Raw genomic sequence first — 16943 nt, forward strand, 5'->3', positions numbered from 1 at the left:
CTGGCTCCTACCCTGGGGATCTTGAAGAAGAGGCTTGATGCCTACCTGCCTGGGATCATTTGAGTCCAGTCTTTTCTCCCACCCAGGCAGGGGGTCGGACTTGAAGATCTACAAGGTCCCTTCTGGCCCTACTTCTATGATTCTATAAGTATGGGTTTGTCTCCTTGACAAACACATAGACATTAATAATGGCTGCCAGCATGTGAGGCACCCTATTCCCTTCCCCTCTTCTTTATTCAGTTTTGAAACAACTATAGTACTGGTAATTTTAAAACACCATTGTATACCACAATGACCTCTAGTTTAGAGGATCTTTTCATACAGAAAGTCTAGACACATGCTGGTATTTACTTCCATGCGATGAGCGGCTTTACTTTAAGAACAAAGGCCTTTGTCCATGGCTATATGTCTAGCTTTTTCTCTGTATGCAAAGTCCTGTCTGACAAGAAAATATTTCTGGCTTGCCTATAAAAGCTTAAAAGTAGTATCTATTTCTTTGTTTTTGTTATGTTACAGTCTTATTATTTTGTAGCAGTTACAGAGTTCTATATACTATATACATTCTGTGCACAAAAAGACAGGAAAAGAAACACTTCTTTGTGACTACTGCAGGCAGATCATCCCAGAAAACCAAATACAAATATGTGAAATGTTAAAATCTTTATTAAAATATATAAAAAGAGGAAACATTAAAATAAACATGTCAAACCTCTGGAAAAATAGCTGAAACTTGATATAAAGTATCAATAAATCACAGTACAGCAGAAAAGTGCTCAGAAATACTATAGTTTCAGTACTCCCTGTACTTTTGGCTATGACCTCTGTTCATTACTTCCAGTAACATAGAGCATAATGCTCTTCTGAAGTAGGGGACAAAATCTCCAGTCCTTTATCAAGTGAAACTCCTACAGAAACCAATGGGGGAAATGTGTTCAATTAAGGACTGCAAAATCTGGTCATTAAATTTGTTCTTCCTCCTTTCATTCTTGTACCTTTTGTCCAAACCCAGTATGACTACAGAAGGTTTAAGCAGAGGAAGACATTTTTCTCTCCAGACTTAATAAAAGTGTCCAAGTGATGTGAAAATGCTGGTTCAGAAGTTTATGAAATAAAGGTGCCTATTTTTGTCCTCAATATACAGATTTCCGATAGATGAGAAATAGACCCCTTAATCTTCATCTCCTGATCAGAGTGAATTTTAATACTTTTAAAAATTCAGGTTGTTTCATCCATAAGAATGCATGACATCAATACTTACAAAAATAAGTATATTGTCTTTACAATATAAATATTTCATTAAAAATCTGTGTGTGCGCACAATTTAAAAATGTTATATTTAGCTTCCCATTCAAGGGTGTGGTAATTACATATGAATTCCCACACTGGACTGAAAAAAAATCTTTGAGAGTGTCCATGGCAAAATTTTCAGTCCTCCACTCAATTAGAGCAGACCTTTAAATTAGGACAGCTTCAAATTGAGAGCATTTAATGATGGCTCAACTAAGAAGTGATTTGAAGAGGCCTTGATTCTGATCTTATTTTAAACCTGAGCAGATCTAAATTCACTTCATTCACTGCAATAGAATTCTATTGGTATAAAAGTCCAGTGGCAGGTAAGACTCAAGCTCCTTGTTGAAAAAGTTTTACTTAGAACTAATCCTGTCTTTCTGTCATATATGAACAGCTTTACTGTTTCTTTAAATTAATGTGGCAATGAAATGTGTAAGATTTTGCAGGAAGTAGACTTCCATATTCTTTAAAGGCAGACAGATTCACTTACAAAAAACATAGATTAGGCCACTAACAGCAAGAGATCTATACTTCATGCTGGCCCATTTTGGAAGCCACTTTGTGATTCATCTTCTCCAAATTATCAACCCTTCTTCATTCTTTTGATAGACTGAAGCACACATTATCTCAGGAGGTGCTTTTAAAATGATTTTACCCTGAATTGCAGCTAAACAGGTCCAGTTTCAGTTTTAAAAAGGCAATAAAATTATCTGCCACCAACATACGGATTTTAATAATGCATAGGCAACTTAAGCAACTTTAAACAAGAGGAACAAACAAAAAAAAAACAAAAATCTCCCCCAAACACTGTTTTAGGTAGTCATTATGAAAATATTATTTCTAATGTTCATTTTTAGAGCACGTTAGAAGTGGTTTGTAAAGGCCTGAGAAGAAGAATCAGCTTTTGCAGCATGATAAACAGCAGCAGAGGATGGTACGGAAGGGGTGTTTTCTCCTGTATTCCAATGCTTTCTTCACCTGACCTTTAGCCTCTCCTACATAGTCCTCAACATGTTGCACATTAATTTCAATGATATCAAAGGTGTCTGCCTGTTGCTCCACCAATATTGCTACTTGCAAAAAGAGCTCATGAACCTCCCGGATGCGACTCTCCAACTTCATCAACTCTTTGTGACGTGTTTCTAACTCATTCAAGGCTGCACGAGCCCCTTTGACATCAGACAAAAGATTCTCAGAGAAAACATCCCACTTGCCTTGCTCAATCATGTCCTCAATCTGATTACCAGAAACATCCTTGCCCATGACCTCCAGTTGTCTCTGAATCCGGATCTTGCAATTCTCCCGTTGGTTCATCTCTGTCTCATTGTACGCAAACATGGCTTGTTGAAAGGCATGCATGAGGTCAACATAGTGGTCCTTTGATACACGAGCTATGACAGAGACCGCACCAAAGTTTGTTTCTGCATCTTCAGCAAAGTCTCTCATTGTCTGGAGTTTTCTGTGGATGCCTTCTCCACGAGCCTTGATGTCTTTGGCAATGCTGTTGGTATCTCGCTTAATGCTGCTGAGACGGCGCATGGAAGTAAGGAAGCGCTTGTTCTGTTTGCCTAGACGCTTGATGTCCTCTTTCAGGTGGTTGTTTTCTGTTCTGACAGTCTGGATGTCTTTATAAAGAGATGCAAGGGCATAATCAGTCTCATAGAGGAGCGTTTCAGTCGGTGAACTGATGTCATTTTCATCATTAGAAAACTGTTGGTTATAAATCCTGGCTAATTCACACAGTTCAAATAACCGGTCTCTCATCCTGCCTGGAGGAAAAAAGTGGGAGAAGGGGAACAGGAGAAACAAACAAGATGTTAAATTAGAAGCAATTTACATTGGACAGAGTTCCTTCCCATTCAGATTATCTAGAGTAAGACACAACAAAAGTTCCAGAGTCTCTGAACTTCTTGCAACTCACTGAATGAAAAAGTTCTAAACACTGGGGATTCAGGACACTGAATCAAAGTCAGGGCTCAAAATCCTCCCTTCTTCCCCCATTTTTAAATGGGTTTTTAGAAAAAGACATAAACATATTCAAAACAAAGCAAAACATTACCACAGAAGAAACTTCTATTAACAAATTAAGGTTTAACTATAAGAAGTAGTCAATTATGAGTAATATGTGTACATACCAGTAGAAACCTAACTGAAAATTCAAGATAACCCTTCACAATGTCTGGATTAAGACTGTTCAATATAATCACCAATCCTACTAATTAGAGGCTTTATGATTCTGCATTTGCATTTTCTCCTCCAGTGGAACTTGTCTGTACAGGACAAATGCATTTACAAGACGTGTGATAAGGAAGGAATTATTACAAAGAGAATTCAGGCTGGGATTTTCAAAAGGGAACAAATTTGTTGCAATAGCACTTACACACACAGTCAGGATTTTGGCCCACTAGATGCCACAAAAAGCACACGACATGTCAGTATTACTCTGATAATAAACAACTTGCTTCCATATTCTTATCATAGAAATACTTAGCACACTTATTGTATTTTATTCTCTCTTATAGATCACAATCTGTTAGACCTGAGTTCTATACAGCACTTAAATTGCTTGAGTGTTGAAATCTGTAACAGCTGCACAACCAAATCTGTACTGAGTTGAAGTGAAACCTAAAACTAAACTGGTTATTTTAGAAGCAGTCTCCCCCATTATTTGTATTACTGCACGGCTATTTTCAATTTTTGGCTATTTTGGACATACTGAACTACAGAAATACAAAATGAGTGAGAAACCTGTACAAGCCAATTACAGTACTGAATGTAACTCTCAATTAATCAGACTGTTTATATGAAACTAAAACAGAGCCAACATATGCCCTCTGTCAAGTTACACTTAAATCCTAGTGTCCGTTTCAGCTTCTGACTGGAATGCAACATCATGACATCATTTAAGTCAGAGAAAAAGATTTCAAGTAAATAGACTATAGATGACATGGTATCCTTGGTTTTCTGTATTTTAACACTATGCTGAACTTTGTTTTGACTCATATTTAAATTTCTCCAGGGAGGTCCTAAAGTCGTCTTTACAAAATGTACTATGCATCAGGGAGTAACTAATAGGTTAAAGTAAAAAAAAAGAAAAAAGACAAAAAGCCCAGCTGTTCCCAAAGAGGATAAGCCTAGAGCTCAGGGAAATTAAAAGTGCAAATTAACAATTTGCTGCACAGCGTTAATGTTAAAAAACCCATAATTACATCTGTCCCACCACTCACCTTCCTTTTCAACACACATACTTTAGTGAAGTTTTGTAGTTTAGGCCTGGCAGGAACCTTGCCAGGGATTTTGAAGAGCTCTTAATTTATAATTGTATAAACACTTCAAGTATGCTCAATTCTATTTACTTCAAACATGTCCAGTGTCTTAATGCTTGAAGGATAAGGGACTAAGGGCTTGTCTACAAGAGAAAACTTTGACATACTGATAGATTTTTACAGATATATACAATATGTATACAGTGCAGAGACTCTCATACTGGTATAAGTGGCTTCTTTACTTTAATTTAATTCTCTTCCAAGGCAACATTAGTTTAAAAATAACCTGCCTCCACAAACAAAATTAAACTAAACAAGAACAAGCAAAAAACAAAATTTCCCCAAAACTAAAAAAAAAATCTTTTACATGCAGCCTACATGAATACACATTTGAGAGCATACATCTGCAAGTCTAGTTGCTTTAACTTCAGGCTATACAGAACACAACCACACAAGATAGTAGGTAGTAGCATGGTTTCTACCTCCTTTCACAAAAAAACAAGATAAAGCTAATCTGCTTCATGTAACAGAGAATAAAAAAAGTCTGTATTCATCTTAAAATGAAGATTACTTGCAGACATTCCTGCCAGAATTAATGGATGACCAAGATTTTCCAACTCTGAAGGGTATTTTTTAGGTAACAATTTTGAAATGAGGAAAAGCAACTGAGTCCATGTGGAGACAGGTATAAATAGAGGAAAGGTGGGGGAAAAACAACAATAAACCAACAATCTCAGATGATTTGGGACCTGCCTTGCCCTTTAACTCTTTTTCTGCACGCTTCTTATTACATGTATACCTACATTAAGTGCACATTCCATTTAGATAATTAAGCTGTCAGTCACCGGCCTTCAGTAAGTGACCACTTAATTGTTTCTCTGGAGTTTACCTCCTTTCATATCTTGGGCTTCTAGCCACTACTATGATCCTTGCAATCTCAGACCAAGCCTTGAGCTGCCTATGTGCTAAAATCAGTTATTTCAGGAGACCTGACTTACGTTCAGTACCTGAAGTTATGTTTCCTCCCAGAGCACTGAGTAGTGATTAATATACTTTATAAAAACAAAAAAAACCCTACACAGCAAAACATTACTTAGGTAGAACCAAAGCATTTCAAGAGAAAACAAAAACTAGATTCTTGCCTTCCCCCCTTTAGTGCTTACCATCCCCTGGTTCTGGGAAAGGTCAAACCTCTTCAGACTCCTTCCACAAAATGTGCAGGTCAGCCTTTTTCCCCTGGACAGCTCATGGTATTTGACCTCCATTTTACTTGAGGAGCTCTCAGTTTAACTGTTTTTATGCAAGCACTGGGACTCTAGGGATCAAAATCCAACTTGCATCTTCTTGTGAAACAGAATATAGGGTCCTAAAAGCTAACCAGTTTGGTCTGTTTCAAGTGTGTGCCAGAATATGTGCCATTGTTTTACCTTCCTATTTGCTCTTTTAAAGTCACCATTGACTTATATAAGGATATAAACCCTATCACTAAACCATATGCAATTACACAATCTTAACAGATACTAGCTGTGACGTATTTATAAGATAGTATAACAGCAAAAAATCTGGTATGCAAGTGTTTGTTTCCAAAAGATTTTTTAAAAATGTAATGAAAAATAAAGCAAGGGGATTCTTTAAATTTAATACACAGTCTGTCACATTGTACACTGTATGGCACAGGGCTTGGAGTGAGTGAGATTTATTTCTAGGTTAGTGCCCTGATCTGTTTTAAGTATCAGGAGTCTTCCTTTTACTGGCTACTGGGCATGTCTACTCGTGCATATACTGTGTGGTACATTACTGCATAGTAAGTGGCTTTTAGACTGGTGTCTTAATGTGTAGGTGTTATTGTGCAGTAACGCTGTGTGTGCTCCAGCATGCGAATAAAGTAACTCCCAAGTCAGAACACCCGCATAGTATTACTGTGCAGTAAGGCATCTACATGTGACTTACTGTGCAGTAACTAACTGGGCATAAATTTGCTCCCTGCATCATGCATGGAGCAAATTTACATCCAACTCAGCATAAGTCACCATAGTTACTGCACAGTGTGGGAGCACATGCGTAGACATGAACTTGTACTGCGCAGTAAATTTCAGTGTAGACACACCCACTATAAAGTGCTACAAGTAGAGTGTGGCCATAAATGGAAAAACCAAAGAAAAACACCTGAAAATTAAATACTAATATGAAAACACTTGAAAATTAATAGTGGATACTCCAGGGGCACAAGCCCTAAGTGAGATATCCAGCTTCATCTTGCCTGTTTCACAACTTCTCAGGAAAATACCCCAGCAGGAAGGTCAAATGAGCATGTGTTTCAGTAGCATATGATGAAATGAAACAGGGTAAGGTGTAAAATTTATTTGATGAAAACTACCCTTCCCCCTCCCCACCACCCAAGCTCACAAACTGCTCATAAGAAGATGAATATTGAAAAATGTCAATAGTTAATATTGAAAATTAAGTTACCAGAATCATTTTTGTTTATGGATTATGAACAATGCATATCAACTAGTCATGTTTTCATGCTATGCTGTTTTTGGTGGTATACAGAAGGCAGGGTAGATATGAACTTTTAAAGACTGACTAAATAAAATAGATGTGAGCATAAGCTTTTGTGGGTTGAAGCTCACTTCATCAGATGCTGATATATGGTCATTCTATGTTTCTGTTCCCTAACTGAATGAGCCTGACTTCAAATAAGGTTTATGATTCTATTTAACAAGTCAATTTAAAGTTTAGAGACCATGCTTCAATTGGGGGGGATTACGATTAGCAAAATTGGTTTGTCAACTAGAAAATGTATAAATAATGATTATAAATGGGAAATAGCTACAGTTTGTACAAATTCCTCTAACATTTTGAATATTTGAAGAATGTCTGCAGCATACTCTTAGTGCTACAGAGAATACATGCAGTAAAATATGAGGATAAATCAATGCTGGGTATTACCTCACACAAAAGCAAAGGAAACACTGCCATGCTCAGTGGTCAAAGAAACCCAGTAAGTTAATAATGTTGATAACTTCTGACTTTTATGGAATACAGATTGCTAATTCCATCAAGCTGTTTATGAATCCTTACTACAGCAGAAGTAGTAAATAAGCGTAATGACTCTAAGCCTCTTTTTAATGCTTGGGTGGATTTGAGTTATCTTAGTTCAGAAGTCTGGTCATTCATACTCCAATGCAACACTACATATTATCAAACCTTTCCCCTTGTGTGTAAAATACTTCTGGTCTGCTTCAGACAGAAGTTTTGTTCTTCCAGGAAAATCTTGTAATGAATTAGTAATATGGGAAAACAACATAAAGTTTTGCCTTTTCCTTTTTAAAGGGGGATGGGGGGAGGAAGAGGGAGTAGGAAGGAAGGGAGAGGATCAAAGGAGGGTATTTATATTGATAAGATATTTTTGTACACACAGGCTTGAAGCTTATTTGAGTAACATTAAAAGTTCCTCTTGGATATTTAAAGAAAAAACTCTTATTCTTGGGTCAGATTGGTCTAAACAAATATTATATCCAAATACTACACAACTGAAAACATGAAACAACATTAAATAATTTGGGCACTGAGGTGAAGTGCTCAATAGGCAAAATATGCATTTTGTTACACAAAAAACTTGTGGTTTAATGGTAGACTCCTTGTTTGCCACCTGAGGGACCGGGGTTTGATTCTGGGATGTGCATATTACAGCCATCAAGGCACCAAACATTTGGACGTGAGTCTGACCTTTGGATTCTGTCTTAATGACTTAAAAATAGGGATGGAAGGTCTTGGAAGCCTCTACTCCTCCATACTCCTGCCTAGACATATGTGTCAAAGGTCCTGGTGACCTCTCATGTATATACCACGTACCAGAAGAATTGATGGTTGCTAACTACAGCCAAGTTATCAGAAGTAAGGAATTCTTTCAATATGATCTTCTAGTAAGGAATTAGCAATTAAAGCCAAAAGAATATTTTATAAGAATCAAAATTATGCTTCCCAGCATATGCAATTGTTTACTTTCTGCACTTCAATTGATTTGGATGCAAAAACATGCATATTGGACTATTGACACAGCACAGGCACTTTTGCTTTCTGTTTGTCAATAACCTTCATTTTCTGGTAGTCAGGCACCCATACTAGGATGTATGGGTTCAAACCACCACAGGAAGCCATGTAAAAATAGACAAACAAGTTTCATTGAAATTTAGAGAGTCATGAAAACATTTGTATAAATAGTAAAATGTAAATAGCTAGTCCCACATCTCCCCTTTTAATACAGGGGAACTAAATCCTAAAATAAGTCCAAGTATTAAGTCCAAATTTACCTGTTGGAGGATCTGTACCATACTGTCATCTTCCCATGACAGAAACTTCTGTTAATCACAACCATAAATAGCCTTCCTATGATACACAACAAGATTACAAACCGCGTGTGTTGCAACAGGATTGCAACCACATGCAACTTTCTGTAACATCTGGCTACTTACTGAATGGGTTGGGCTAGTCAGCCTTAAGTACAAGCAAAAACAAAAGACCTCACACACAACTGTGTCTAACAATAAGAGGCTTCTTATTTAAACTATCTGTCAAAATACAACAGTTGAAACAAGAAAATTTAGTAGCAGAGACAACCTAATAAATACACTCTGCAAGATACTAGTTTTTACTATTGCTATTGCATTGTGAACTAGTTATTCCACCTCCATGCAGAATTAACCTTTCACAATTAGAAGGGAAAAAGTTGTTCTTTTCCTACAAAGAACTAGTTTCAAGCTTGGAAGGTTAATTTGAATTTTTCTGTTCAAGTCAAAGAGATGCTAAGCCCCAACATGCACTACAGTGGAGCTAAATCTGGAACAGAAGAGAGCACCAAATCATTAATAGCCTAAATTAAGAGAACACTCATCTGTAGTTTTAAGATTTAGATACCTAGCACCCTGGGATTTCTGGGGAGGAAGAAAAGTAAAATTTCCATAGCCTTCAATGCAAGAATTCCCATCCCTTTATACCATCACATATAAAAATAATACAGTATCATCATGTAAGAAAGTCTTAAAAAAGGTAAGATGGAAACATCTGTAAAATCCATTTTGAACCATAACACTCAGTTTCCCAACGAGCCAATCCATACTATACAGTAATTCTCAGACCACAACTCCAACATTACAAGTGACACTTCATCTTAAAACCTACAACGTTTTACAAAAAAGTTATCAAAGGTGGGTTTTCATTTTATTTTAACTTTTAATTTGTAACTGCATGCATTGGATATCTTTCCTGCTGTCACAAGTAACTCAAGATATGCTGTGCAGATATCAACTAACACACTTTTTTTTCCCTTGCAAATTGAAACATGTTTACCAGAAACCCATAAGGATCAGCATACTAGATCAGACCAGTAGGCTGGCTAGTTCAATAGTCTTCCAATAATAATAGCTGATACTAGATGGATGATATGAAAATGCAAGAAAACCTTTACTGAAAAAGAATAATCTGTCTCAAAGTTTTTTATAATGCTACAATATCTTTCAGTAGCTTTCCATACTGTATACAGAGTAGGCAATACCGATGAAAGCTCACCCAGTCAGATCTGCTAATTGTCCAACCATTCCTGTCTGTCAGTAGATTAGAATGCAGTCATAAGAATGCATTCATGTCTTGCTATTACATTAAACCTGACTTAAGGAAAAGAAATGTTGATGCAAACTTAAATATTTATTTTGCAACATGGAAACATTAATAAAGTGAAATTACTTTTTTTGTTATGAACACAATAAACACTGTATGGATGTAATCATTATATCTGGAGACTGCTAGTGCAGTAGATGTTATACAATATTAACTTGTTCTAACCAACTTGAACAGATGTCTTTTACCATATTGACAAGTTGACATTTATTGTGTATTTTAATAGAAGACTGACAATCATCTTTTCATAAGACATCAGAAAGTTGACTAAGGTTACGTATGGTGTATTTTTGGAAGCTGCTGTGAATGGCAAACAGCTAGTTTTGAAGTTAATTGAGATCATATTATGCACAACATCAAAACTATTTGTTTTTGAACTCTGATCTTTGAATTATCAGAACACATCATTAATTGTTTGAACTGTTTTTAGGGGTTTTAGAACTTAACAGAGAGGGGTTATATGAACTCAGGAGCCACAGGTTGTTTAGAGAAGGCATTTCATATTTTGAAGTAGTCATTTCCTGACTGTCTAGAAAATCAAGTTCTCCATTATACCCAGGAGCCAATGGAACTGCAAACTTTAATTCCTTAGGTTATTCATTAATTCTCAAAGTTACATGTAAGCAAAGTCATATTCTAGTCACTGGGACCCTGCTGGTGTACATTCTACTTGGGAGGTGTCCTAACATCCAAGCAGACCAAGCAGCTCTTACTGAAGCCAGAAAGGGGGTGAAGGAAGCTGAAAAAAAGATTTTGGTTTACAGTTAAAGAAAATTCTTCTTCATGTTGGAAGATACCCAATCCAACATGTAGAAATGCACATTTTTATTGTGCAAGTCTAACTGTACCAGTTAGAAACCCAGAGACATATAGTAAAAGAGTATCACAAATTTAGCTTTACAACATTGCATATTACCTTTTGCCCAATATTAGCTAAGATTCTGATTTTATCCCTTCTGACAATCTGCTTTAAGACTGGCACATACAGTGGTTTAATGCATTTTTGCCTTCCTTAGTAACATTAAGCTTTTATTGGTCTTCTACATGCTCTTCCAACCTCCATCCTATATTCAAGTAATTCAGCACTCAACAGCTTTGTTATTCAGTCACCTCTGAAAGGATGTTGTCTTCTCAGAGCAAGTCATAAACCAGGCCTAATTTAAACGTAGTTCCCCAGATATATCAGCTTTTAATGATACTCCTTTCTTTTAGAGGCACTGTTCACACATTCGTCAATTCTCTTTCCCTGCTGACAAGCAAAACTAGACATGCATGCCTAGAAAAAAAACTAATCCAATAGCTGGTGCCTCTAGCACAATATAAATGAGACACTGACCTGTTGGGATGCTAATTGTCTTTGAAAGTTGTGCCAACTAGTCCACATTTCTGTAGGAGTTCAACAACAGCTCAAAATGAACTTTTAGTGATGCACTCTTGAGTAGTGCTTTCCAAATCTCTCCTATACATACCCCATACATTTACCATATTTATTCCATGTTTATCTTCCTATTACTGAGGCACAGCGGGTAGGCTTGTGCGTAAATCCTGCTAGGATTAATGGGCCAATAAGAAGGTTCTGCACAGCTGGTGAAGTACTACTGACAGTCTTATAGTCTCTTATCTTGCGCTAACAACAAAATGGTCCTTGAATATCACCCCCTGTGCCACAAATGTGGCATTCATATAAAGGAAAAACACATGAGAATTGGAAGCTGGAGCACTAGCTGTAGTTGGATTCTGAGAACAATTTCGGAATGAATTGTGTTTGGTTTGGTGTCCTTTATACCAGGGCCTTGATTGAAACAAGACCGTTGTCTTCAAGCTTCATAGCTCATGAAGCAGAGAGAGCCTTAGTTTTTCTTGTTTGCTCTCTTCCCAAATACTTCCCAAATACTGATAACTATTTTCCACCAAGGATCCAACTTTCATGGCCACACCTACCTAAGCCTCTTTGGTAGGATTAGAAACAGGATACATTAACACAGAGTTTTAATACACACTTTGACTTCCCCAATTCATTCTTTTTTTTTTTTAGTCAACCTGCTTGCAATGGACCAGAACTGCCATATTAAAAATAATGCTCTGGAAGAGGAAATCTTCAAATAACCTGGAAGTGCTGAGGCTAGTAGACCCATCCTAGTGGATTTTTCTAAACACTGGTTCATCACAATGCCACCCTGACGGCATTTTGATTTATTTCTTCAGATGATTATAAAATACAGCCAAAGCCACCCATCCAGCATTCTGATCATACACCTCAAGTAACTGACAGTCCCCATAAGAACAAGGCTAGGTATTCCATCCTTTTGTGCAGAAAATTAAGCAATTTGAACAGATCAGCAATTCTTTACCAGGGTGCCACAGCAAGGGTGCCAGGAGACCCTTTTAAGGGTGCTGTGCAATACTGGCACTGTTAGGTCTACAAACACCTGCACTTAGTTCACAAGAAACCCTGAAGTAAACCCAGAACTTAAAATAGGAATCCAGTGTCAAAGCCATGTTGACTTGTTGCTGTCTTTCTGAATTATTTGCACTAGAAGCAGAGACATAGCAGGGCAGCCCTGCCTGTGGAGAAACCACAATGCATAGGGCAGCATGGGTTGCTACTGTGCCAATGGCTATTTTTGCACCCTTCCACCCCCCATACAAAGGTAGTACCTGGGGCTGCTCCCCCAGCCACTCCCTTAGTTACAGTTCTGAACAAAAGAATTGTTCTTTTATTATTCCATAGTGTAAAACAAGTAAAACTGAAGACCTGGCTCTCAGGAGTTCGCTGAACCTAACAAGGTTTCGAATCACTGGAAAAAGGCACATAGGAGGACTGTGTCCTTATCTATACCAGTAGATTATAAATATGCATATCACAGAATAACAATGAAGTAGATACAACTAATATAAGCAATAAAACACCACTGTCCATGCATTTCTGAGCAATTACTACATGTTTGGAGTCATAATGAATCAAAGGCAAAGGAATCATGCTAAGTGCTTACACATACACAGTGCTTTATAAATTCAAAGCACTGCAGTAACATTACCTAATTAATCCCTATAAGACTGATAGCAACAAGTGACTGTAGGTGTGCAGGTACAATAGAAATACTATTGCAGTTATAAGGTAGCACTAATAAAAAATAACAAGGAAGATCTTAAACACAAGTAGAAACAGGAGATTTTCAGTTACCAGTCAGAATTTGGCTCATTGCAGTGCTAACACTTTCACTCCCCAAAATTTATAGCTTAAAGTACAGAATATTTTAACAAAACTTAAAGCAACTAGACGAGAAACATTTATATTCTTGCATATGTTTTCTGATTATACAGATTTTAAAAACTATATTCCATCACAGTATAATCACAAGAGATTGTTTGTCAATACTGTAGTTCTATTCAACTAGAATTAGTGCATGTTGCATTTAGGGCCCAATTCTGGCCTCTACCACAACTTTTACAGCAACTGTAGAGGGACTAAAAAAGTCATCTTAACTAGCCCTGGAAAACACTCCAACAGTTACACATATGCTCTCAACAAGCTCAATGCAGTGACATGATATGAACAGTGGAATACTTTGTTTCGACTATTCTGGAGTACAAGCAATTCATCAGGGGGTGTCTACACCTTACTCTATGAACTGCACAGGCATACTGAACTGCCAAGAATCCTATGGGTAGGAAAACACATTTACAATACGAATCTTCCCTTTCTATCCATCCCCATCCACTACCTGCCTATGTATACTATTCCACTCTAAGAGACAGAACAATTTCTGGCCCCTGGTTTATAACTATAAGATGCTGACGTGGTTGAAAACATAGGTACTGGGTCCAATACTGCACTTCTGTTCAAAACCACCTCTCACTGAAGAACCTCTTGCCTAGCACAAGAGTACACAGTAAATGATCTTTGCTAGAAGCATTTCTTGTTATTTTCAGAGAAGCAAATTGAAACTAAATTTGAGACAAGAGCAGATCTACTCCAGACCAAGCATATGAAAACACCATCTTCTTCCCCTCCCCCCATACTTAGAGTTTCACATTCTCATGGTGGTTTCACCTCCACTAGTAGTACACTTCAAGCAGCAGCGTGTAGTCTGCACAGACCACTGGTTAAAGAGTTACATAAGTATAAAACCAATCAACCAACAAGACTGGCTTATATAGCAAGGATTCCCCTGAACACAAAGGGGAAATTTTCAGTTCTGTTACACATGACATGAGAGAGGATGACAAGAATGTGCAAGCATAACTAGGGATGACATGGCCCATGGTGCTTGGAGTATTCTTTCCTAATCAGGCTTATGTAAACTCAGTCAGGTATTATTCTTTTTTTTGTTAGGGATCTACAGATCTAATGAGATAAGAAAGCACCTAATGAGCAATGCAGAACAGCCTGCAGTATTCAAAGGTGTTCTTTGTTTCAGGCTGAAAAAAAAGGTTAATTGTAGCTGGATACATAAAAGTAGCTTTAAACAATGGGACTAATCCAAAGCCCCACACAGGTGAAACCAGGGGCAGAATAGGTTAAATCAGGGGGTTTCAGCCTTTTTTTTACCTAAGCGTATCCTCAGCGGCCCCCTTTTTAGTAAGTGTAACCCCAGGAGGGTGGGGTGAGGAGCAGCCAGACACAGAGCTGGGGGTGGGGTGGGGAAGAGGGGGAGCTGCTGGACATGGAGCAGGGGCATGACAAGCCATGGAGCAGCAGCAACACAGCGTCTGTGCAGCCCTGCTCTCCTGTGAGGCAGCGGTGCAAGGTGGCAGCGCTCTGTCCCCACCCACCCCCAAGTACCCCCTGAGACCTATCAAAGTACCCCCAGGGGTACACTTACCCCTGGTTGACAACCCGTGGGTTAAATAATATCAAGGTCAGACAGATGTATTTAAGTCAGCAGGGCCTGATAAAATTCACCCTTCACTACTTAAGGAACAAGCCAAAGTGATCTCTGAACCATCAGTAATTTTCTTTGAGTACTCAAGGACAAGAGGGGAGATCCCAGAGGACTGGAGAAAGGCAAAAAAATCCATGTTTTAAAGAAGGGAAAAAGCAGGATCAAGAGAAATCACAGTAATAGGCAACCATCGAACTTCTGGATCACAGTGTACACGTACAAAGTCTATGACCATCATGCCAAGATCTTTGATGTGTACATTTAAGCAAGAGTACGGAGAAGTGGAGGCTGCTCCAGACCCCTTTAGATCATTCAGACAGAATCTAAAGGTCAGACCAAGTCCAGTGCCTCAGTGGTGTAGCTTCTGCCGGAGAGCAACAGGTAAGAACTGCTGCTGTCTTGCTAATGCCTCAGTGAGGGCATGTTTCTATCAGGATGATGTCCCTTAGCCTTCCTCCAATCAGAGAGTACCCAAAGGCAGTGGAGGCTAGGGTTTTGAGGAGCCCTATACTCACCTTCCTCTAGAGGCTGGCAACATTGTGGCATTGTATAGAACCTACCTCACCACAAGAAGGTCCACCACATTGCTACGAGGCCCTGCGGTTGGACGCAGTTTGCAGTTGTACCCAGGACCAATCAAGAGAAATACAGGCATACCTCGGAGATATTGCGGGTTCGGTTCCAGACCACCGCAATAAAGCGAATATCACAATAAAGCGAGTCACATGCATTTTTTGGTTTCCCAGTGCATATAACAGTTATGTTTACACTATACCGTAGTCTATTAAGTGTGCAATAGCATTATGTCTAAAAAACAATGTACATATTGTAATTAAAAAATACTTTATTGCTAAAAAATGCTACCATCATCTGAGCCGAATGGCGCCAATGGAAAAATGGCGCCGATAGACTTGCTCGATGCAGGGTTGCCACAAACCTTCAATTTGTAAAAGCACAATATCTGCGAAGCGCAATAAAGCGAAGTGCAATAAAACAAGGTATGCCTGTACAGGGCATGTCCACATGTGTGCTTTAACACACATTAAAGCATCACAAAAAAGCCTGTGTGCTTTTGTTAACGCACATTAAAATAGGCTAATGTGCATTTTTCTAGTACTTCACAATGGAGGTACTAGATTGAATGTACATTACCTAACGTATAAATCTAAAGATGACTGAAGATAAAAAGTCAAATTTATTTACAGTATAAAAAAAGGAAACTGAGGAGAGACAAGTTTTTCCAACATATAAGAAATTGTTAAAAGGAGGACAATGATCAATTTGTTTACCATATCCCCTCAGCATAGGAGAAGGAGGATTTCTTAATTTGCAGTGAAGATATTGTTTTAATGCTGGGAAAATAGTTCCAACCACAAAGATACTAAAACACAAACATGAAGATTGTTGACTCTCCTTCACTGGTGTTTTTAAAAACAAGTTAGACAGTCCTCTGCCGGGAATGGTAAAGGTATTCTTGATCTTGCTTCCGAGCTGTGACTTGGTTTAGATGGTATGTTGAGGTCACTTCCAACTTTTCATTTTTATGGATTCTTTTCCTCTCTCCCCCACTCCCAACTTCATTCCAAGCCATAAACAGTGCAAGGGCTTCTCTTATACAGTAATGTATTATAGAACTATTTCTCTCCTTCCCCCTCTCCCTTCAATATCCTCACTTCCATTAGGATACTAGTATGGCCTGAAAGATTTTCCAGCATTGCAAAGAAGATGGGTTTAAGACTCAGTTAAGAAACTACAAATATAATGAGAATCCCAGCAGTACCCCATCCCAGTCATTACATTTAAGACCAAAGGTGTACAAGAA

General features: G+C 38.0%; 1 protein-coding gene across 2 annotated transcripts in view; it reads right to left on the reverse strand.

Moving 5' to 3' along the window:
- Positions 1-645: 645 nt before the first annotated feature.
- Positions 646-16943, reverse strand: part of STX11 (syntaxin 11) — a 20471-nt gene continuing 4173 nt past the window's right edge. Inside the window, exons 1-2 of one of the 2 annotated variants that reach the window (XM_019550135.1) lie at positions 3426-4821; positions 646-3059 (exon numbers count right to left, since the gene is read on the reverse strand). In XM_019550135.1, coding sequence (XP_019405680.1) covers positions 2188-3054 — 867 coding nt within the window. In that variant the 5' untranslated portion in view covers positions 3055-3059; positions 3426-4821 and the 3' untranslated portion in view covers positions 646-2187. Of the gene's footprint in view, positions 3060-3425; positions 4822-16943 lie in introns of those variants that run through there. The other variant, XM_019550134.1, reaches the window with a different exon arrangement.

Source organism: Crocodylus porosus, unplaced genomic scaffold (assembly GCF_001723895.1).
Source record: "Crocodylus porosus isolate Cpor-Errol unplaced genomic scaffold, CroPor_comp1, whole genome shotgun sequence".
Taxonomy (NCBI): Eukaryota; Metazoa; Chordata; order Crocodylia; family Crocodylidae; genus Crocodylus; species Crocodylus porosus.